Source organism: Cydia amplana, chromosome 9, assembly GCF_948474715.1.
Source record: "Cydia amplana chromosome 9, ilCydAmpl1.1, whole genome shotgun sequence".
In the NCBI taxonomy this organism is placed as follows: Eukaryota; Metazoa; Arthropoda; class Insecta; order Lepidoptera; family Tortricidae; genus Cydia; species Cydia amplana.
This window is the reverse complement of record NC_086077.1, coordinates 4,446,724-4,470,752: the sequence shown is the minus strand read 5'-3', so window position 1 is coordinate 4,470,752 and position 24,029 is coordinate 4,446,724. Positions and strand designations below refer to the sequence as shown.

The 24,029-nt window shown below is 38.3% G+C and overlaps 1 protein-coding gene across 1 annotated transcript in view; it reads right to left on the bottom strand.

Annotated features, from left to right (window-relative positions):
• LOC134650983 (myosin heavy chain, non-muscle) overlaps positions 1-24,029 on the bottom strand; it is a 95,020-nt gene that overhangs the window by 31,544 nt on the left and 39,447 nt on the right. The window contains exons 2-8 of the mRNA XM_063505950.1: positions 13,047-13,203; positions 8,248-8,369; positions 5,841-5,864; positions 4,509-4,601; positions 2,494-2,716; positions 1,824-2,030; positions 243-1,582 (exon numbers count right to left, since the gene is read on the bottom strand). Coding sequence (XP_063362020.1) covers positions 243-1,582; positions 1,824-2,030; positions 2,494-2,716; positions 4,509-4,601; positions 5,841-5,864; positions 8,248-8,369; positions 13,047-13,203 — 2,166 coding nt within the window. The remainder of the gene's footprint in view (positions 1-242; positions 1,583-1,823; positions 2,031-2,493; positions 2,717-4,508; positions 4,602-5,840; positions 5,865-8,247; positions 8,370-13,046; positions 13,204-24,029) is intronic.

Sequence of the window (24,029 nt, the reverse complement as noted above, 5' to 3'; positions counted from 1 at the left end):
TGTTTTTTTATTTATAAGCACGACTGCCGAGTATTATGATTAATGCGGACCATCCTCATATGACAATTGCACGTATAAGTTGGGATCAAATATTAACAATTCGCACAAGATAGATCATTAAGTACTTAACCTTTTGGACGTCACACTTTGAAAATTGACAAGTTGGTAAAGTAAAGGCCTAATAGTAGAATTAGAGGGTAGATAATTTTTATCACATACGAAGCTATTAAATTAAATCTTACCTTTATATATAATCTCCACCATTGCCAATTCCTAAGCTTGAGGTAAGCTGCGCAGTTCCTCTGGATGATTCTGATTGCGTTCAGCTGCTGCAATCTCTTTTGGTAGTTCCGTCTGGCTAGGAACCCTCGGCAGAACGCCTGGAAGTTCACAATCAAGTCTGTGATCTTATAATCCCTTTCCTCTTCCAAGTGGGCCAGTACTCCAGCTCTGAAGAAGATCTTTGACTGACCCACGCGGTACAGGTTATGGTCGAGCTCTAAGGCCTCGATCATTTGCTCGCATGCCTTCTTTCCGTCCATGAAACCTTTAGGGATGATGTTGGGGGTGAGCAGTTCATATCGCTGTCTGAACTCCTGGAATGGAATTCGGTTAGGGAAACCTTGCCTGCATATCCTGATGCCCTCCAACACACCGTTGCACCTGAGCTGGTCTAAGACCAGAGGGGCTTCGATTTTGCCCGCCCTCTTCTCGTGGTTAGGAATGATACACCTGACGAAGTTCGGGTTTGTGTTTCTGAGTGTGGCCATAAGTTTTGTCAGCTGCTCCTTGTACAGCTGGGAGACGGTTCTGAACATGCCCTTTCTCGTTCTGGCACCGAATTGCGTGTCAGTCATGGCTTGCTGCGCCATGCCGACGATCTCAGCGTCCTTCCATATATGACATACGAAAGGGTCCTGGGATGACTGAAGTAGGGACACCACGTTTTCGTTCAGCGGGTCCATGTTCTTCATCAACCATTTCTCAGCAGAGTAGTCTACTTTGCCAGCGTAATGGATGATCGCGAAGTCAGCGATGCCACGGAAGTCGGTCTTCATGAATTTGGGGTGGACGGAGTGAGCGGAGACTAACTTCTCAACGAAAGTTTTGTCCGTGGCTTTGGGGAACCAACATTCCTCGTCTAACAAGGCCATGATGCCCATGGGTTTGTCGATAAGGTCGATGGTCGGTTGTAGATCGAGGCCGAAGTCGATAAACTTCCATTCGATGCCTTCCCGCTGGTACTCCTCCTGCTCTAGGATGAACATGGTGTGGTTGAAGAGCTGTTGGAGCTTTTCATTTGTGTAGTTGATGCAGAGCTGTTCAAAGGAGTTGAGGTCGAAGATTTCAAAACCGGCCATATCGAGGATGCCGATGAAGGAGGCTCCTTGCCTCTTGGTCCTGTCTAGAGACCTGTTGATCCTGTTGACGAGCCACCTGAAGAGCCGCTCGTAGCACGCCTTGCCGATGGCTTCCACTGAGAATTCCACTTGTTCTTTCGTCTGCGCTTTCGTTACGAAGTCGCGACCGACCTTGATCCTCGGCTTGAGGAAGGCCTTTGTCATCTCCGTTACAGAGAGACCTGGAAAAAACAAACAAAATGTTTTTCAGCTGTCATAGAGTAAATTAGGTAAGTATAAGTATAATACTAAAGATTTATAAATTAAGTTAAAATAACCATGAGAAGAATGTTTAAATGTTTCGTCAATTTCTCCGTTTTATTTAAGGATGCTAATATAACTACAGCACTTAAGCTGATTGCCGTAAATGACACATACTTTTAGAAGATGTCTACAAAGTACTTAAGATAAATACCGACTTACCGAGTAAATGAGCAATTTTTTGAGCAACAGTGTTATCAGGCAGCGTAGCCTGGTCGGAGTTCCTCTCCTGCTTGAACTGCATGGACCCAAACAGCAGCGTCGCGGACACTATTCTGAATATGGAGTTGAAGTCCTCGTTGTTCATGCCCATGATGTTCATGGACTTGATGGTGGCTTGGAACTCCAGGCCGTCGTCGATCCCGGGCACTGTAAAGGATTCTACGCTAAGTGTAAAGTGGATGTCGTTCAAATTTGGAAGAATGTTCATTGATATGTTTCAAAAATTGTATGCCAAACGGGTGTTGTTTTCTCATCAACATGCAAAATAATACAAGGATTATTTCATGCGTTTGTTTCAAAATATATAAGTGAAAATATTAACTTTAACGTCGCATTGAAATGGCAAATGTGTCTTGCAAATCTTATAACGCTTAATTTTATAGGTGTTTAGTGGAAATAGCATAAGTCAAATAGACCTTTGATCTGTCAAAGGTTGAGAGAGGTTACTAAAAGTAAACGCAAATCAACCTCTTAATGATGCTATTATAAGAGACAGCACATGCCCAGTTGTTGAATTTGTTTAAAGTTAAAATTTTCCAATACCATTTTTGCAAATTTCAATGCCACAAAAACAGTTCCAACCAAATAAAACTTTCAAATCCAACTGTACCTGGTAACGCAGCATTGGACAGGAAGTGGTAACTCTTCGGGTCTTCGAGTATGTACTCCGCGCGCTGCTCCGGCGTGGCCCCGGTCAGGAGCTGGTAGAAGATGTGGAAGGTCCGCTCGTCTTTCGCCTGCCGAATGGCGCGCGACTTTTCCAGAAGGTACGTCTCAATGTTCGCGCCGGCTATGTAGCCGGACGCGTCGAAGTTTATTCTTATGAATTTGCCCTGGAGTAGAAAAATGGGGGGTAAAATATTTGAAAAAGCTGACACGTATCCGCTGACGCTTATCGCCAAGAAATTCGGTACTGTAAGTTCTATGCTAGAATTAATGTTGTCGTTAGATATGAGAGGAAAACAGGCATATGTGGATCAGGCTTGCAAATTTTTTGTGCCTGGCTCTCTCTGGCGATGTCGGGACAAATATGACAGCCATATTAGTTTTCGAAAACGAGCTCACTACACATCGCTTAAAGTAAAATCAAAAGACAAGGTTTGGATTGAGCTTTCATGGATGGCACTAGGAAGCGTAGGGATGAACGTACGAGGGGTGTTCAAAATATTCTCGGTATGAGAATGAAAACAAACAAGTACGAAAAGTTTGATATTTTTATTTTTCAATATACTCCCCCCCTATGTTCATACACTTAAAAGATCGATCAATTATTTTTTTTAATCCTGCATAAAAATATTTTTTATCTTTGGTGTAAAAATGCTCCTCCACTGCCGCCTTCAATGCTTCATCATCGGAAAATTTATTTCCACGCAGATCCTTTTTAAGATTGGGGAACAAAAAGAAGTCGCTGGGGGCTAAGTCCGGACTATACGGTGGGTGAGTAACAGTTTCAAACCCACATTCAACAATAGCTGCCTTGGCAATATGAGCAGTATGGACGGGGGCGTTGTCATGCAGAAGCATAACACCTTTGGTTAACTTTCCTCGCCTCTTTTCTTTGATTGCATCCTTTAATTGACGTAGAATGTTAGCGTAGTACTGTCCTGTGATATTTACACCTTTTTCTTTATAATCGATCAGTAATACTCCTTCACAATCCCAAAATATCGTGGCCATGACCTTGCCAGCTGAAGGGATGACCTTGAACTTCTTGGGATGAGCTGAACCCTTAATGTGCCACTGCATGGACTCTTGTTTACTCTCTGGGTCATAATGATGAACCCAGGATTCATCTCCAGTAACTATTCTTTGCAGCACCTCATCAGGATTTTCACCGCACAGGTCAATAAAATCGGAACAACAAGCTACACGCATGTCTTTTTGAAGCCGAGTCAGCATTCGCGGAACCCATCTTGCACTTACTTTTGACATATTAAGATGGTCATGGATAATATCATGTACGGTACCAATAGAGAGATTGGTTACTTGTGCTATAGATTTTACCTTCACTCGACCATCTTCCAATATAAGTTTTTCCACTTTATCAATACTTTCTTGTGAAGTAGCTACTACAGGCCGGCCAGGTCTAGGGTCGTCTTCAACACTCTCCCTTCCACGTTTAAACTCGCTTGACCACTTTTGAATGGTAGATAAAGAAGGAGCAGACTCACGGTAAACACAATCCATTTCCTCTTTTATGGTTTTTTGATTTTTACCCTGTTTTGTCAAGAATTTTATCACGCATCGATGTTCTAATTTAGTTAACATTGTCAATTCCCACATGATGTTCATGTTTGTTCAGCAATTGCAGAAAAACAAAAGAACATCTCGGTTCCAATTATACTTTTTTTTAATGTCAATGAATAAACCTTAGCGGCCAGTAACGAAAGAAATTTTAGAAGAGGTTGTAAGATATCAATACCGAGAATATTTTGAACGCCCCTCGTATGTCCACACGTTGGGCGGACAGAATAACGTTGGTGACAAACGCCACACTGCAGGCTAGCATGCACTGGGCCCACGACAGAGCGACAATCGTCACGTCCCTCAGCCATGAGGTTACGACAAGGAAGAGATATAGTAATAGAATTATAAAATAAAACAGATTATAATTGGTTTACTTACGAATCTTGATGAGTTGTCGTTTTTGACTGTTTTGGCGTTACCAAACGCTTCAAGTATGGGGTTGGCTTGCAATAATTGTTGTTCTAATTCGCCCTGAAAGGAAAACATGGGTTTGATTAAGTATGGTCAACAATACTGTCAGTATTTTAGAGAAAAATACTGACATTATTCGACTGATACTGATGAATGTTAGTACAAACACATGACTGAAGCGCGGGAGGGTTAGGGTGTATGTTAGGGTGTACACTGAATAACTACCAATTATGTTTTAGTAAAATTTACCTCAAAATTGGGTCCATTGGTCTAGGGGTTGGCATGAAATGTAATGACGGCGATGTTAGAGACTAAATTTAGAAAAAAGTAAAAACGGTAGTCCAAATATTATGAGTTTTGAGTATTATGACTTAGCTAGAATCTATTAGGTATAGTAAAAAGTAATTAGATGGGTTTTGGATATATTATTTCACGTGTAATAAATATAAAAAGTTTATTGTCAAAAAGCAACACCTATTAAAAATTATCATGTATATTTTGAAAGAACCTTTAGCAAGACCATAATTAATTAGCGCCCATAGTAATCGTTTTGATACCATTAAGAATAGTAAAGCGGGTACACACATATCTATTTATACATGGACTAAGTTACTCTAAACACGGAATGATATAATAATCGGAATGATACCAGACGATAAGGTCCAAAAAATACATACATATTTTACGTATAATTATTTTGTACATAAACGTTTCACCTAGGATACGCAACGCAATATAAAACAGAAAAAAGTCAAGCTAGTGTCACGTCTACGCTAATTTTGCACCGCCAATGTATGGTCGCGCTAGAGTTGCCAGATCGAAAGGCGCTATTATCGGGAAAAAAATCTAAATTTTTCGAGATTTTGAGACTTAAATCGGGAAAAAAAACATTCAAATTAAAGTAATTGTATTAAAAACAACGATATTTTACATTATTGGCACTACGTCAGCTACTCTGCCCATAGACGTTTTTATAACGCTGACGCGCTCGACACGGGTCGCTCGCTCGCTCGACGACAGTTCGGAACTTGAAATTATTGTTTTATAACGTGCAGCTGTTTTTCGGGGCAATTTTTACTTTGTCGGGAATCGGGAACACATGCTAAAAATCGGGAGAAACCCGCCAAATCCCGACCATCTGGCAACCCTAGGTCGCGCCATACTTGATGTAGTATTTGACATACAGATTTAACGTAGCTTTTCACATATAAAAAAAGTGAAAAAAATTGCGATACATATCCACATAATCCCAAGCGTATATGGCGATGGTATAAGTTGGAATTTCCTCATTGGACTTACTATTATCAACTGTGGTGAGGGTCCCTGCAGTAGTTCCAGGCATCGGGGAGGGGAGAGAAAAATATACATCAGTGCATGTTCAGAAGTACATTACAAATAGACTTAAACTATAACGGTTGTTGCTAGGTACAAAAGCAAGCACTAAACAGTTTTTAATTCGCAAGGTAAAATAAGTAAGTAACCTTTTCTATCCTTGATCCAAAAATAGATTTTCACTTTTTGACATAAATAATTTTCACTTTTTGATATGATCTGTACATTTCGTACTTAGTAATAACCGTGAATAAGTAGATAGACAATAAGAAAATTCTTGCGGTTTGTGACCTGACCAGTTATTGCGTCATATAATTACATCTTATGTAAAGCTCTATACTGAATTGGTTGTAAGGTATCGGTATGACATCATTATTACTATCTGGTTGTCGCGGATGCCAGACCGATTCTACTTATACCGATAAACCAGACAAGGTCCTTAGTTCTATGTTCATATGCAAGAATTTTCTGTAATTATATATTTATAAAGGTGCTATACAGTGAGTTTACAAGCCACCTCCGACATGCAGGTGTGCTAAAATGTACACTCTTTCATACCAGGATGTGTCGGGTCTTTTAAAGAAAGGAAATAGCGAAAATTTACTGTTACAGCGTCATATACGCAATGTATCTGTAGAGCTTACCACATATTCGACCTTATGTATATAGTCATAGGGTATGAAATAGCCTTACGTTTGATGCTAGCGACCACTAAAACTTACCCTCACACGGTAGTCAAACCAGTAAATTTGTGAGCGCTTGAGTAAATAAAATAAAGTTTTTCAAAGTAAATCAACAATAAAATTCGTTTGATAATGAGAGTAGGTACTGTAGGAGCGTTCTCCTGTCCTGTGATAGAGAAGATCCTCTCGGATCGGTGACCCTTCGTAAAACATAATTACTTGTTTAAACTGTTGTGAGACATATTAGACTGACTTGTTTTAAGTCACTCGCGCCCTAGGCTCCTAACACCTAACTAAGGAGACCTAGGCTCTCCGAAACATGTCGCGCGAGTGACTTAAAACAAGTGAATCTAAACCGTAAAATTATTCAATAATTACTTGTATTCTAATTTCACGGTACACAGTGTTAGTGTTAGTGTGTACGAACATAAATATATTCTCCATATTTTCCGTGTTACAACCACCACCATTTTAATTATAATAATAACACGAGACCTTACTCATATTCATAATACCAATTAGCGGCCAGGCTCGACAAATATGTCACTCTGTAGGTGACCCAGAGGCGACATTGCTAAATAATCGTGCATACCATAATTGGTGCATTTCTTACAAATTATACTACATTTCGTTGGTACACTTAACCCTTAATTACGAAGCCATATATGGCGGATATGATATTCAACTCTATTGACAGCTATTAAAGTTCAAATTTCAACAAATATTTTTTATTACATGCAGTAAGGTGTTCATCGTAAAATATACTTGACAATCTGTTTATGCTGATAGCCAAAATTGTATATCTCTCGATACAATGTTGCAAAGGTTTCAGCCCGCGATCTGGGTAAAATTACAAATAAGTATTCATTGGTAGTAAAAGTTCCCTGTATTGGCAAATTTACAGTCATAATACACGTTGTTCGAACATATTTTGATTATATTATTTAATATTATTATCTACTGAAACGATACCTTAAAAATTTAAATAACTTGAAACGTGAAGCAATGTCAGATTAGTATAAATCGCACCTGACTGTACCGAAAAGGCATTTAACAAACATGGCAAGACCAGCCTTATGTAAGCTTGCGAACGATATGGGGCTATCGGACATCTTAAAGATACGTACAAGATTTAACTCCCTTTTACATCAGCTTTTAAATTATACCTTTTGTACTGAGAGACAAGGTCGAAAATGCTGTATAAAGCGTAATGTGATAAGCCTTTTTGAGTATCGTATATATTACTCGGATATATTTACGAGTCTGTACACTCAATCGATCCTTGTCTTATTAAACCTTATATGGGATTTATCTCTTGAGGTGTGAAATCGAGTACGAATAGTCCAATTAGTACAATTTAATGTAAACCAATCGAGATGCAATAAAATTTCGAAGCAAATGTAAAACTGTCAAGAGACAGTCGCACTAGTTAGTACGATCAAGGTCTAAAATGTACCTTATATAAACGGCAGTAATTTCAAAATTGTAGTTCAGCGAAGCCAAATAATGGTAAGCTATGCCTTTCATGGAAACTCTCATAAGCCTGCCCTGTAATTTAGTAATCGTACTTATGGTTATAAATATTTGGTCTTCGTTTTCACCCGGGGTTTTTTCACGACTATAAGTAAAACAAAAACACAGAGTTTATTTTTGATTAAGGATCAGTTAAGAAATTATAGAAACACTCTTACCGCTCCAGATCCTTTAGGTTTTGAGGCAGCGACATAAGCGAGGTACTGTATGACTTTTTTCGTATTTTCTGTCTTTCCGGCGCCCGATTCTCCTGTACAGAGTATGGACTGGTCTTCGCGATCTGAAATACAGGAACAATTATTTTCTCAAAAATGGACAGCAAAGTCGACGTTGACGGTTAAAAAATAGGTCGCGAAGTGCGTAGTTTATGGTCATTCAAAAAAGTAAATAGTTAAAAACATTGTAGTCTCGATTTCGGGACTGCAATGTTGCATACAAATTCCATTATTTAACGAGTTCCTTTTAAAAAGTTGAAATGGCCATAACAAATGAAGGCATAGGTCCATTAAACAGCCAAACCGATGATCAATACTTATTATTATAATGTTGGTACCGCGACTATTTAGGTGTCTCAAATAGGTTGGCGTATTTTCAGCAGAAAAATAGACTTCTATTTTTTTTTAAAGGTGGCAAAGCAAATCTTTTTAATGGTTTTACTTTTTTCTATGAAAATTAGAACGTTGCTTCTGTAAAACATTTCTATTTCTTGCACCATTTTTTAGAAAAGCACTATATATGACTTGGCTGGAAGGCTACTTGCTGGCTTCGGATTGAATTAAACGGACTCCCAAGGTCGTCCGTTTAAAACGAATCCTACGCCAGCAAGTAGCTACTTCCGAACCTCGACAATAATGTACTAATAAGTAAAACATTAAAGGCTTCGTCACACAGGCGCGTTTTCCGGGCGGGGCGTCAAATTTGGGATTTTTTATGTTATTTCTACTCAGACTCACGAGCTCTTTCTATCCTAATAGGAGAAAAAAAGTGTCCTAAGGTTTTTATTTCCATTACGTCACCATTTTTCGTAGACTTTGTATGGCGGTCGCGGAATGGAAAGATCGAAAAATGTATGGAAATTTTGGGACACTTTTTTCTATGAAAATTAGAACGTTGCTTCTGTAAAACATTTCTATTTCTTGCACCATTTTTTAGAAAAGCACTATATATGACTTGGCTGGAAGGCTACTTGCTGGCTTCGGATTGAATTAAACGGACTCCCAAGGTCGTTCGTTTAAAACGAATCCTACGCCAGCAAGTAGCTACTTCCGAACCTCAACAATAATGTACTAATAAGTAAAACATTAAAGGCTTCGTCACACAGGCGCGTTTTCCGGGCGGGGCGTCAAATTTGGGATTTTTTATGTTATTTCTACTCAGAATCACGAGCTCTTTCTATCTTAATAGGAGAAAAAAAGTGTCCTAAGGTTTTTATTTCCATTACGTCACCATTTTTCGTAGACTTTGTATGGCGGTCGCGGAATGGAAAGATCGAAAAATGTATGGAAATTTTGGGACACTTTTTTTCTCTTATTAGGATAGAAAGAGCTCGTGATTCTGAGTAGAAATAACATAAAAAATCCCAAATTTGAAAAAAAAGTGTAGGGGACAACAAAAAAAATGCCCAAATACCCAGTTGTATTTTTAAACTAGCGACGCAAAAGTTTTACACGAATACATATAGTTCGTTTAATGGAAAATCGAAACGAAAGACCACAAATCGATCTGTCGATTGCACCAAACTGTCTTTCACCACTAAAACGTTCGCTAAATTTTATTCTATGGAATATTCAATAGTTCTTAGCTGAGTGACGTTAATCAGTCCGTCAATGGTGGTTGTTGCAACTGGCTATTGTGTTTATCAATAATAAATTATGGGCCGAATGGCTTAGTCAGCACGGGGTTTGTTTCTATTAAGTATTTAAAATACCTAAGGCCCACTTGCACTAATCCACTAGCCCGGGGTTAACCGGTTAAACCTCGAGTTACAATGGTTACCAGTACCATTTAACACTAGGTTATCGGTTTAACCGCTTAACCCCGGGTTAGTGGGATAGTGCAAGTGGGCCTAAATGTACAGACTACAATTTCAAAAAACTTCAAAAACTTTAAGGAAACTTCAGCAAATTGGCTTCCTATATCTTTTGCGCACAGCAAGCTTGTCAGTGCCTGCCATGTTTTCTCCTACTGATCATATCAAATCAAGTAAGATGATTGACGTGAGAACGATCTTCAACAAAGTTTACTTGAACTCCGTAAAAGATGCCTATCTAAATGTCACCGGGTCATCTTTTAACGACACCTAATTAACGTCACAGTGTTGTTTAATTATGAGATTGTAGTAAACCAATGGTTTATTGCAGTGCGATTACGATCCCGTAATCTGATACCACTTTAATGAAAACTTCATTTTCATTCTTATAGTATTTTGTTATTGCCTAGGTCCTTGTCTAGGTCTAGGGTATACAAACTATTTGACCCGAGAACCATCTTCTTTTCCGCGAGCTAGAATTTATGGAATTAGGCAGTTTTAGCGGAACAATGCCGCGGGTAATTTGTAGTCCGCTGGATTAGGATGTCCGATGGTAAGGGAATTCTCCCGCTATCCTCAACTAGAAATCCCTCAGGCCTCCTGCTCTAACTGTAGCTTTAATTTTTCGTAGGCGACTGTTACTCGTACTTAAAACTTTCCGTCCAAATAAGAATTTGGATTCTAGACTTAAATATGTTTAGTTTTTTGTAGGACCATTCAAACTTTCCATAGAGTCCGGATTCAAGGCTTTGTACGTCATGATATGTATTATCTTTGTCCAGCAGGCAAGTCGTGAGTCAACGCATCGAACTCATAACAACCTAAACAATTCATTTGCATACGGAACCGCAGCGTATCTTCGCCTTTGTTTACTATCAGTATGAAACATCGTGGGCGTTAGTAGTATGACTTGTGAGTGACTGAAAACTGATCCATCGAGGATTAGAGTCAGGGAATCTAACCTTGCGCTCAAAAACGCAAGGTAAAAAGGATGATTTCAACTCCTTCCCGTTATCATTAGTCTTTTGCCTAATCTTGAGTCAACGGTAATGCCAAAGAAGTACGTTTGCCATAAAATCTGAGTGATTAATAGACCATTTCAGGCTATAGAAAATATGGAGAACTTTGGCACACCATGCAATCTCAACGGTTTCACGGACCTAAACTCTCGGCTGTGCAAAACAACGAATGAGATGCAACACTAGTATTTGGCCAAATACAGCCATATGTACCGGCACGAGACCTTCGTCTCAATTGCGCGGCGAAAATGACGGATTGTACTTAATATTCCTGTAATCATTCAATTTATTGTCTTCAACTTCACTCGTTGCCGTCTTTGTCAACTGAACAGCCTTATGAATCGATCCTAAACAATGGGTTGGCACGGAACCGGCGCATCCTCACCTTTGTTTACTATCATTACGAAACGCAAACACCGTGGGCGTTTCCTGTCGGACCTAGGTTCTTTTTCATTCAGGAGAACCAGTGTTAACAGCGACCTCAACATCCATAAAGCTGTCTTGGATCTCGAGGTCATATGTGTGCTGGTTAGTTAGAGGCAAATGCTCCACTGTATATTTATAAGTAATGGGAATCGAACTAGTACTTAGCGAGTGACGCGATCGAATGTCGTAGGTTCAAAGGGTTAAATTCGCTAGAAGAATGTGAAAGGGCTATCAGAGGTGAGGCGAGAGATAGTTATGATTATCGATAGTTTCTGTATAAGTGACGTTGTTGGAAAAATAAATATTCCTCGGGACAATCTACTGGGTATGCTAATTTAGTAAGGATTAATAACGCATGTTTTCCAACCTTCTAATATTCAATTTTGATTTGCTTTATACCTACGTATATTGTCGTCTCGTTTATTCTGAACATGAATAATTAAAATTTTGAGTTCGTGCTTTTTTTACCATCTCAATAGTTACAAGTTCTCTAGGTGATGTAACATTTGTAAAAACCTATGGTGATGCCTTGGTCAATTTCGGTCAAGGTCTAAAGAGCACTCTTATAACATGTCACAAGACCTGTCATAAATCTTTAAAAAACCCAAAACAGGCTCAGCACTACGAAGCCGGAGATAAGGCGGACGGAACCATTTGTCTAATTGTTCACTAATGGGCGCGATACGGCGTGCCTATCTCGCTTTGTGGTTAGTTCGTGATTCAAGAGGAATGCGCTAAATGTCTGAGCGGTATTTGAACGTACATACAAGTCAGGGCGTAGTGTTGAACAATACAGGAGCATGTCTCGTAAAACTGAATCGGCTTCTGGTCGGCAAAAACCCATTCGTTGTGATTTCCAAGGAGCCACGACTGTAAATATGTAGCCTAGGTCTGTATTTATACGGTGGAGGTTAATATAGTCACTGACAGCCTTGTATCGAACTCGTATCAATATTTTATAAAATCATTAAATAGCTTGCGTCCATTATTTGAGCTCTCTACTTGTCAAATTCCAACAAAATTAAAACAGCAGCCATTTAGATAGGTTCTTTGTCACTGGCCTCCATTTTCTATTTAGGTAATCGAGCATTGAGGCGATGTAGAGGCGACTTAAGGTGGTAACATTGGGATGTCAACTGGACCTGCATAACTGTTGCGACATTACTGCTGCGGCTTTGATACCGCCGCTATATCTGTCAATTTCCTGGATGAAATGGATACATTAGGCACTGCCACCGCCGCGATTATGACGTTCAATCCGTCACTCAATTTATCAAAGAAATTGACAGATATAGTAATGCAGCTGCAGCTAACCTCCGAATGTCACCTTAAAGCATCGGGCTGTTTCATTGATGGCAATAGAGTCGTGTGGAATGTATGGGAACGAATATATTCTACGACTCTTCTCTTTCCGCACAGACTATCTATATCCCCATCGTCCACGGTGGGTGTCTCATAAGCGATTAACTTAAGAAATACTGACCTTGTAACATGGAGCGGTATGCTGTGTCGGTGATGGCGAACACGTGTGGCGGTACCTCGTGCCTCTTTATGCCTTTGTACCTCTCCATGATCTTCTCCGTGTAGATGGGCAGCTTCTTGTACGGGTTGACCACCACGCAGAAGAGGCCGGAGTATGTCTGCGGAAGACATGCTTAGGTTAGAATCTTTAATATTTTTATCCATCAAAACATATATGAGAACAATTTTAAGCTTATCAACGTGTAAGACGTAGTAACAAATATTCGTGAGCATAACATAAAGTGAACCTTATTGGACCAAAAAACACTAGCTTCGTGGGCAGGTCATCCAACTCTTTCTGTGTAATCTAAGATTGAAGGGCCCATGTTTTTTCTACTATTCCGAATGTCTAGTGACATCTGGTAACGAGAAGTCCGCAAGACCCTGAGCAATTAAATATCGTACTACATAGATACGAGTAGGTAATAGGTATATTATCTTAACAAGTAATGATGAGATATTAGCGATACGACCTCTGTCGTCAATTTGTACCTCGGTCAGATAGTATGGAGTCGTTAATTAATAACTAATGATGTACCTATATTGCAATTCGTTTCATCGCCCTCTAGCTAAAACTACGAGAACGATATAGCATAATATATTAGGCCACAATACAAATAAAGCAATGAAATTCCTTTTTGGAACAATCATCACTTCCCACCAGGAGGGACGATTATCAATTTCTTGTTAGATTTTAATGTGAAAACCAAATATCAACACCTTCCCTCCCTTGCTAGTATTCAGGGTGCTTGGAAAAGTTTTAAGAAAACATTCCTGGGGTTTAAGTACAAATTGTTTATCGTAATCAGTGAAGTGTCAGTAACACACACACAGCCTTGGTCCAACCCAATGAGCAACAATATATTATATCAGCGAGCCAAATGATCGAATGATCTCAGATTCATTACTGGGTTCTAGATCCGGATCTGACAAGAGGTAAAGCAGATTGATTTATTTAACATATTCCACTGCAGTTGCAGCATTATTATTTACTTGATGATATAAGGATGATTTTGGATATTTTACAATGCAATGCGAATGTTCTCTATTGCTCACCGGAATAAAATAGGAACATTGTACACAGAACACGAGATCTGCAGAACGTTTCAAAAGAACGAACCTTTAGGCGGCTGAAATTATTCAGTTTTAAAATGAAGGGCTTTCCTCATTTGCCAATTAAATATTTTGATTAGACTTGGACTTTACCTGAACAAGACTTTAGGTAAAAATTATCGTTTCATATCTTAATCCCTGGTCGAGCTTGTTGCCAATGTTGGCTAATTTAATTAGGTTTGGCCGATTAACATATTGCAATTATCAAGGTTTTAGAGTTGAACATTACTAAACTTGCTAGTTAACACTACACAACATAAAGCAAAAACGCCTTCTGACCCTTAGTACTATCGAATCTAAATTGTCTCCAGCATTCCAGTCAGTTAAAATATAATTAATAATAATTTTATTTTATACTTTCAGGCGCCTACTGAAGTTTTGTTAAAAATGTACCTTATATTACATAGAGAGAGAGTCGATTTTACATGTTCACCATTTAGAACTCCCAAGGTTTAATATTTGACCGCGCCCGCGACTCCCGCGAGTTCAAAATCAGTTTAATAAAATGTATTGCGTAGGGTTCCAGTTGCATTTAGAACGTATTGAGTTTATTGGTATTTCATCACTACAATCATATGACAATAGATTGAGCGGGAAAATGATGACATGAGGACAGTTTATTACAACTTCATATAAGACCATCTCGTGTGTAATAGTGAGAAACAGGTAACATTATTAATCGAAAAAAATTACATTGTAATGTAATAATGTTTTAGGGAATTAAAAATACACCGAAAATATTAGAAGGATCCTCTGCGGGTTTTTGATAATCTCTCCTTTCCTTTAAGAATACTCAATAGTTAGAGATATACTAATCTAAACCCAGTTGTAAGACGTCTGAGATTAAAATCCTGTTAGAAGATAAAGGATCAGAATTTAAAATACTAAAACTCAGTCAGTGATACTTAATATCGAAACAAATACTTCGCTAAATAATTATTAATGTGAGTATAAGTAACACGGTGAAGAGGAGTTACTTGTATACCCAACACTTGAGGTAAAAACAGCATTGCATCGATACCACGTACCGACGAAGACGAAAGTGACTTCCCCATCCGCTTGCAAGAAGTGATTCACACAGATCCGCGAGATTCCGTAGTGTTAGGTAATACTGGAATGCTTTCTAGAGCTAATTGATGAGACATCAATATGTCGTTAGAGAATATGAGTCATGGGAATGAGTGCTTCCGATGCGATCGGAAGTTGTTAGGATAGGGCGGTTGCAAACTTCCACTAACAATTCGACACACCTTCCTCGTTATGGCGGCTTAAAGGAAACATCACAACTTGTAAATAAAGAAAAAGGTTGCGAATCTTCCGTAATAACTCTCACCTGACCACGAATTCGGGTACCGATTTGGATCACTTATTTCTGAGAATTAATATGCCTTTAGCGGTTTCGTCGTTGGGTTTTTCCTTAGCGATTGTCTCGTTGTTGTGTATAACGGTTTAATACTAAACTCTTGACACGAGCGTATTATGGCACGGGAAAATAATGGTGTTCACTGGGGTCAAGACTGGGGTCAAGTTATCAAGGAGCTCATTATTATAAGATTTGTAAAGACAGGATTGGGCCAAGAACGCAGTATAAATAAAGTAATGCGTATACAGGTCAGGCAAGGAGCGTCGCCGACAATAAAGTATGTGCAAACAACCAATTAGATAGAGAATTATTGCTTTGAACTAATTGCGGTGATCGTAAAACTATTATCGGGACAAATCAATTTGTTGTAGTAGTTTATAATGGACGGGTTAGTTTAGGCTCTCTAAGACTAAGAGTTGTAAAAGGTAATACTGTTGCTAATAATAATACAGTATCCAACAAGTCCTCAGATCAGTGTGACTTAAAAACGTAAAAACGACATACTTAAATGAATACTTCAACTGTATTTTCCGAAAGGGGCTGTCCATACATTACGTCATCTATTTTTGACGATTTTTGACCCTCCCCCCAAAATCATCCAAAAAGCATGCTTCGAATGACCCCGTTTCCTCCTACGTCTTGCTACCATCATCCGATGTCCAGACCCCCCCCCCCCCCTAATTTGAAATTACGTAGTTTATGAATAGCCCCAAATCAGAAATATACCTCCAGCGTCTCACATGTTCCAAAACGTTAAAACCTGCACTGTCTGTTCTGTTCCTCTTTCCAGCCGTTGGTCAATGGTCAGAGCCATTGTACTCAGAGACTAAGAATTTTGTATTTAAATGACTAAAAAAATTGTTTTAAGTTTGAGTCCATATAAATAACCCTAGGCTTAGGTAAATTTATTTTCAACAAACACATCGTTTGACAAGTCCACCATAAAGGCTTTCTCGCACTTTCATGAAAAACTTTGTGTTTTATCTCTTTGTGAAACTACTAGATAGAAAGAAAGAACCGGATCTTTTATCCTGTTTCCATCACGTAACCATAATATGCGTTCTGTATAATTATTAAAGTAACATAAGATATCCGTTATCTCGATCGGCGACTACAAAGCGCGCCTGTTTGATAACATTATCGGGGGCAATTGCTCCGAATCAATTTGCGATCTGACCCGGCGTCTAGAGGACGTGTACGAGTAAACACGCTTATTGTTTAGCTATTCGCACAAGGATTTTAATCCATTTACTAAATCGCATTGACTGAGAAGAACAGGTACATGCAGAAAACTGACCTTAAAAGGAAGTAATTCAAACATAAATGTTTAACCCAAATACCCAAGATATCTTCAAAACCGGAAAGCTCGATTATGTAAATATGGACAATCAAACTGAGGATAACAAAGAAACAAGCCACATTTCTATGTAAAACGTTTAAATTGCCGAAGGCTACGCCTACAGATAAGTGTAGGCAATAGAGCGTAACAAATTTACACAAAAGGCTGAGCTAGATGAATATTCGAATAAATTAGGTAGACAATTAAGTTAATGGTGAACCTAATTAAGGAGGTAGATACATTTAAATAGTGGCCTGATAATGATGCTGTTTAAGCTTGAGTTGTATTTTGATGATATTGTGAGTTGTGACTTAACTGTTAAATTTTAAATGATACGATTTAAAAATTAAGACAAAAAAACCAAAAGTAATTTACCTGCAATTAGACATTTTGTAAATCTCAACCGGCAACATTATTTAGACGGGAACTTGACCTGGGTTGCCGGTTGCCGGTTTAGACTTTATAAAATAGATCTCAGGTTGGCTTTCAATACGATTGGGCAAGCCCATGAACACTAAACTCCCCGACCAGCCATATGTCGCAGCAATGTATCAGTGTCGCAATAGCGAAGCACAAAAACTGCAGCGGCACGGTTTCCACGAGGCGGGCTCCTTATTCGGCATCTCCTTACTAGGGCTCTCCTAATAAACTGATTGAATGCTATACAGCTATGCTGTAAATAGCAGCGTTTAGCTGTGATTTGGCTTGCTGCTTTAGTATCTTGACGATGGGTTTACGATCACCATTCATTATTCCTACATCCTTACATTCATTGGGTGGACGATATTCGGAAGATTGCGGGTCACTTCTGGATGAGATTGGCTCAGGACCGGGATAGGTGGCGTACTCGAAGAGAGGCCTATGCTCAGCAGTGGGCGATAAAAGGCTGATATGATGATGATGACATCCTTATATATGTTTTATTTGTCATCGTCTTGTTGAGTTTTGATTAAGAAGATCACATTTGCGAGCTCGCTGAATGTTGTTCGCCAGTGAGGAACAGCGTAGTCTCGACCTTTTAACCTTCAAACATCGGTTTTGTTTGATAGTGGACCTCTGTACCTATTCTACATATATGACTCCGGTCAAACTCGAAAGTAAAAAAACCAAATGACCCAGTCATCATCAGTACACACGGACTTCATGTGGTGACGCGCGCGCACAAAGAAAAGGTAATGTAGGATGACTCACGAGTTCACCATCCAAGCGTTTGGCAAAATGGCCGCTACACTTTACGAGCGTTTTTTATGGTCAACGGGAATCGTGAAATTATGGACATAGTTGCGAAGATTTTATGGTGCCAATTCTGCGACCAAATCTGGTTTTGGTTTATAAAATGATAGTAAATATCACTTACTCAGCTTTTCTAGAAAATTATATTCCATGAAATATAATTCTTGCAAAAACATGTTACCAAAATGGGAAAGTTTGAATAGAAAAGGAAGTTTCGACAGCAATTAGGTATTTATATAATTGATAATTAGTTAGATACATTAAAAGTAGAAAAACAATTAATGAAATTGAACAAGAATGAAGAAGATGTGCGTGAGTGACCCGTTTTTAATATATTTACTATGTCTTTGTCTCACGGAAGTTTTGTTATTATAAAGATGTGCTTAAACAATCTGTTGCAGTCGTTTCGTTTAGTAATTTGCAATAAGACAACTGAATGCGATAAAATAACAAACCACACAAAATACAGAGGAATTCAAGCAAAACTATGAAATCATTAGTTTGCCTAATGTGAGTAAGCATTAAGAGACGCAGCCTTGAAGAATATAAGGTATGGCTTGAAACAAAAAGCATTACAAGTGTACTCGGGTTTTGTCTCTCGGAATAACAAGGTTGGTGAACTAATAAATAAGACGTAATACAAGGTAATTGAGGATATAGGGGATAACAGCGCGATAAGGACTGCAAAAAGTAAAATGACAAGATTAATGTGCTGATAAATGGATGTATTATACAACAAATATCATTTCAATGCTGTTTTTATAAACTGTAATGACACTCGTTCTCAGTAAATCCCGATCCTCCCCTACCCGATCCCGAACTGAAACACGTAAAACCTGAAGAACTAGTTATTTTAACTACAAATTTCACACAAAGACTTTTTACTATGGGAAATGATAAGGACATATACTACAAGGATACTAAGGATACTAAATTAATGGAACTTAATGATGTAGAACTGGAAAAACTGCACCTTGTAGTATCATCATACTACAAGGTGCAGTTTTTCCAGTTCTACATCATTAAGTTCCATTAATTTGCGTAACTGACATAACGTATTGTTGGATTCCATTTTGAGCACTGTAGTTGTAATTAAGTATATTTCAAATTCTGTTGTTCTGATTTATTGTAATATTTGATTTATTGGATAGATTAAGACCGATTGCACTAGTTGTCACATCAAAACAACATCAAATAAGTCTTAGGCCTATCTACAATTCTAATAACAGTTCTATGCATTTAAACTAGAATAGTGATCTCGCCTGAATACAAACTTGTAGGATCAAAGATAATTCCAAATACGTAACGGCCATACATATTCTCGACGCTGAGTCACACCGGCATAGTAACGCGCATCTGTTCAAACTGGAGGCAAGGCCGTACGAGGCCGACTTTAATTACTGCACCATGTCTATTAACTATGGGTTAATAAGCGATTGAAATTTTACGTGGGAGACGCAGTATACGATAAAGTTACAGTACAGAAACTGCCCCATTGAATGTATTTATAGTAACATTTTTAATTATTTAATTAAATACTCTCAATTAGACATTACAATTACAATTTACAGCTGGTAAAAAAAGCGATGTATAAAGAACGAAATAAAATTATGTTACAATTTTGGCGACAGTGATTTACTTTATATTGACGCAACGGAAATAATATAAATTCGAATAAGTTTGCTAATATTTCAAGTCAAGACCAACTAAGGAGGAAAACAAGGAAAATAGAAAAGAGGGGGGCGAAGGAGAACATAAAACATGTGAAGGAAAGAGTAAACGTTAATTTATATCAGAATGTCAAAGACAAGGTTTACATTCATAAAAACTGTTGCACTGATGAAAGAGCTATTAAGTATAGGAATATCAACTATGGGAATGTTCTACTTATATATGTAGATGTGAATTACAATTGCATTTGCTGATGAGTTTATAAATGACAAAGTGAAATTGGACTATAGTAGATCTATTCCGAAAAGGGTCATCGGAGCTACATTTACATTCAAAGCACACCACCTCGTTTGTATAATGTATTTTTCTCAAACATGCAATGAAATGTCGTCGCTCCGGGCGTTATATCAGGCTTCGAAGTATCACGTTTAGGGCGGAGCAACTCCAGAGAACTGTAAAGGAATTTCATACGAAATTGAAGGCCTAGGCCGGGAAGTAATTTTTTTTTAAATTCTAATGTAAACATGGGGTCTGTGAACAGGCTAAACAGCCGAATTATATATATTTTTTATATTCTTAGTGAATGAATGGTTATCGGACCAAAATATCTGTGTTAACGCCTGTTATACACGAACGTACTGATATTAAGAATACGAATCTGTATGATTCAATGTGTTGATGAATAAATTTAAAATCTTGTCTATACGTAAGTCACCAGAGACTATATAGACAATATTTAAAATCCTCTGCATTTATTTTATTTATTGAAATTGAGATTCTTATTATCAGGTTGTGTATAATGGCCCTAATAGGGTCTATTCGAACACTACACACGCGAAATACGGACGACTTCCGTAAAAAAAAGTCATTATGGCAGGATTGGAAGGAAAATTAAAAAAACTTTTGTCGTGTAGCTATTGGTGGTTGATATTTATAATTTCAATAATTTGTATTTTTGAGTGGTGATTTTTTTTATTTCATTGCATATGTTTGAGAAAAGCACTATACATGCCTAGCCGTGAAAAGGTCTTGCCGGCTTCGTATCACTATCCGGCCTCCCTACGGTCGGCCGTCTATACCTACTCACCCGGCAAGCCCTTCTTTCCCGGCGTCTGCAGTAATGTACTATATTTCGAGCAAAGGAAGGTACGTTAGCGCCGCAAGAGATATACACCCACATAACCTTAACTTAGCATGACCTGAAATTGAACCTTACTGAATTGAAATAAGCACTATAAGCCGTAAGATAAGGCTGTCTATCTTACTGCTTATAGTGTTTATTTCAATTCAGTAAGGTTCTATTTCAGGTTTAAATACCAAGTTATGACTCACATGCCTATCTAAGAATCGTTAGCGTGAGCTGACATGTTTGGTACTTTGGCAAGTACACATAATGAAGGTACACATTTGCACGGATTTGCAAATATGTCGCACTAGTTCGCTTAACCTAGAATGAAGTACATTTTAGTGACGCTTCAAACACTAATGATGACAGCGAAACTTGATGTGTTTATACCTTGCGCTTTTGTTATAAGTACACTTTGTTTCGTAACCTGTGCGTTAATATTTTAAGCGCCAGTGTAGCCGAACCGAACCCTCATTGATGAAATTACTGTAACTTAATACACCTGCGTATAGCAACAAATTTAGAAACCAGTAAACGGTGACTCAGAATCAGATTGGATAATGATACGCAAGAATAGAAATGGATCCATTGATTGAAGGATACGATTACGAAGGGTTAATAGTAAATAGAAAATGTCTTGGCTATTGACCTTACAAGATCCTATTTTGGTAACAGTGGACTTAAAAGACCCATAGTAGTGCATGACAATAAAGAGTCACCCACGCACCCCAAAAAGGAAAATGTAATCCGTCAACAAGACGTTTGAGATTTACCAGTAAGGAGCTGTAATGGAAATTATGGAAATGTAGAAGCGTAAAATACCAGGAAGATTTGTTGGGATGGATAAGAGTACCTAAAGCGAATGTCTTGAGTCCTAACACGTTTCTTAAAAGCACGAGTCTCAGGTGCGCTCGCTACTGTTGTAAAACAATTTGCATTGCGATAATTCGTTCATTATCAAAGCGTCGCGAGCGTTGAACTCACGCAGGATATAGGCTCGTTTCGCGTATCGCTGTGCATCCGCTGCGATACCAGAGCAGATCGAACGGTTTTTACTTGTTGCTTTAAGTTGCATTCGAGAATTTATTTCAAGACTAGCTTCCGCTCGCGGATAGTTTGTTTTGCATTGCCCTTCGTTGAGCGGAAAGTCCAAAGTTTTGATTAACAAGCAAAAGATAAAACTGTAAGTTCTTAAACAAAATGATATCATATGGCAGGTCTCTTTTAACTCTAAATTGACTTCTAATGACGAGTAATGATGTCGAGATAAGAAGAAAGTATACAAGTAAGGAGTTCAAATAGCTAGAAGAAACTTTTGACTTCATCAAGTCTTAATACCTTGATTACTATACTGGGATTATAGACTTAACATGTAAAGTTCCTCTCAAGATTCTCAACGAAATACTTAATCAGCTTAAAGCACACCCAGACAAGCTGATCTAATCGGCTTCCATGGCTCATACTTGTGTATTCTCTTTGCAGGGGCGGGCGAGTCGACTTTTTGAGCGTACTACCAGAAACACTTAACACACAGAGCTGTTAACAGTGCCGAAGATAGGTATTACCTAGATGAGTAACATGATCTCAGGACTGGTAAGCACCAGCGTAGTCGGAGAGCTTTTTTGTATACAGGATCTCATAGACGTTCGCCTCACTTGTACTGGATAGATGTAGGAATGACCCCAAAGGGTGCATCGGTTTGTTGAATGTGACTTTGGTTTTAAAGAGTTCATTAGTGCCTGGGTTTTGGTAAATTGATTCCATTGTTTTCGGGCAGTTGAGTTACGGTTGTACGGTTTCGAAAGTGGGTGGAATAATTTTTCTTAGAAAGGAGATGGAAAATATACGACTGATAAGGAAGTTCATTGAAGTGTGTTGTATGTGCTGCAGGTTGTATTTTTTCGGCGCGATCTTCAGCTCAAACAGCTTGAAGGATTTGAATGTCTTAGATTCTTCTCACTGAGGGAAAGTAACACAGGCAATAATAAGTCAACATTGTTTTGCTCTTATCATTCTTCAACTTTACCTTTCCATTATTCGTAATTGTACTGTAAGGTGCTTAAATTATTTTGCTAGTAAAAATCATTAAATACGGTAATTCATTAAATAAATCCTATTTACGAATATTCAAAATAAGCTGACGCTAAAAAAATAACTTCAACTACGCCAAACCTGCGGCCTTCAAGGATTTACAGCGATCATCCGCCCTAAACCTAAACACATGTCGTCATGTATGCCATAAAGATTAAACGGTGATATAACCATGATAACATAGAAACTTCGGAACATGACGTCACCAGAATTTAAAGTCGTTTTTATTAAAGCACATCTCGAATACGTATTTCGTATTTACGTACGAACAAAAACAAACACGGTATGTCCGCAATACACTTGGTTGTTGTTTTTGCACAAATATACATGGGCTGCTTTTGAATGCGATTTAAAAGAAAGCTTCAAGACGAATATATTTACAACACGGCCATAAGTGTTATCCGCATCTCAACATTTTTTTACATAAATAAACCATAAACCTATAGCAAAATTTTGCTTTAGCTTATAATACAGACCTAATAGGATATTTGAATTTTCATAATTCCATAAATTGGTTTCTGGGGTCTAAATTTTTACTTTCTCCGAGTGTCATTTTTGTGGCACCATCCCTACTCTTATCATTATCAGGATTATTGTAAAGGCTTCACCTACTGGATTTACATTTACACGGCAGGAACTATAAGAGGTTCTATAAGATATGATATGATATTTCGAAAACAAGCTGAGAAAAGTATGACATCTTGCAAAAATTATATCGAAACATTTATGTACGTGAGTACCTAACTCATTTGCAGCAGAGCTAAAGCCAGATTAGGACCGTATTAAAGTTCCCCGTCTGACCTCACCTCAAAAACGAATATACCGAACGAATTGAATGTAGCAGACGGGTTTGGGGGCCATTGCACCTGCGGAGGGGAAGTCACCTGTCGACCTCACAGGGTTTTGTTTGATAATTCGGGACACATTTTATTGGTGTACGATCGTGACTAGAACGAGTTCTGAGTGGGCGTTAAACATTTAACGTAAGTGTCCACAGGTGAGGAATCGT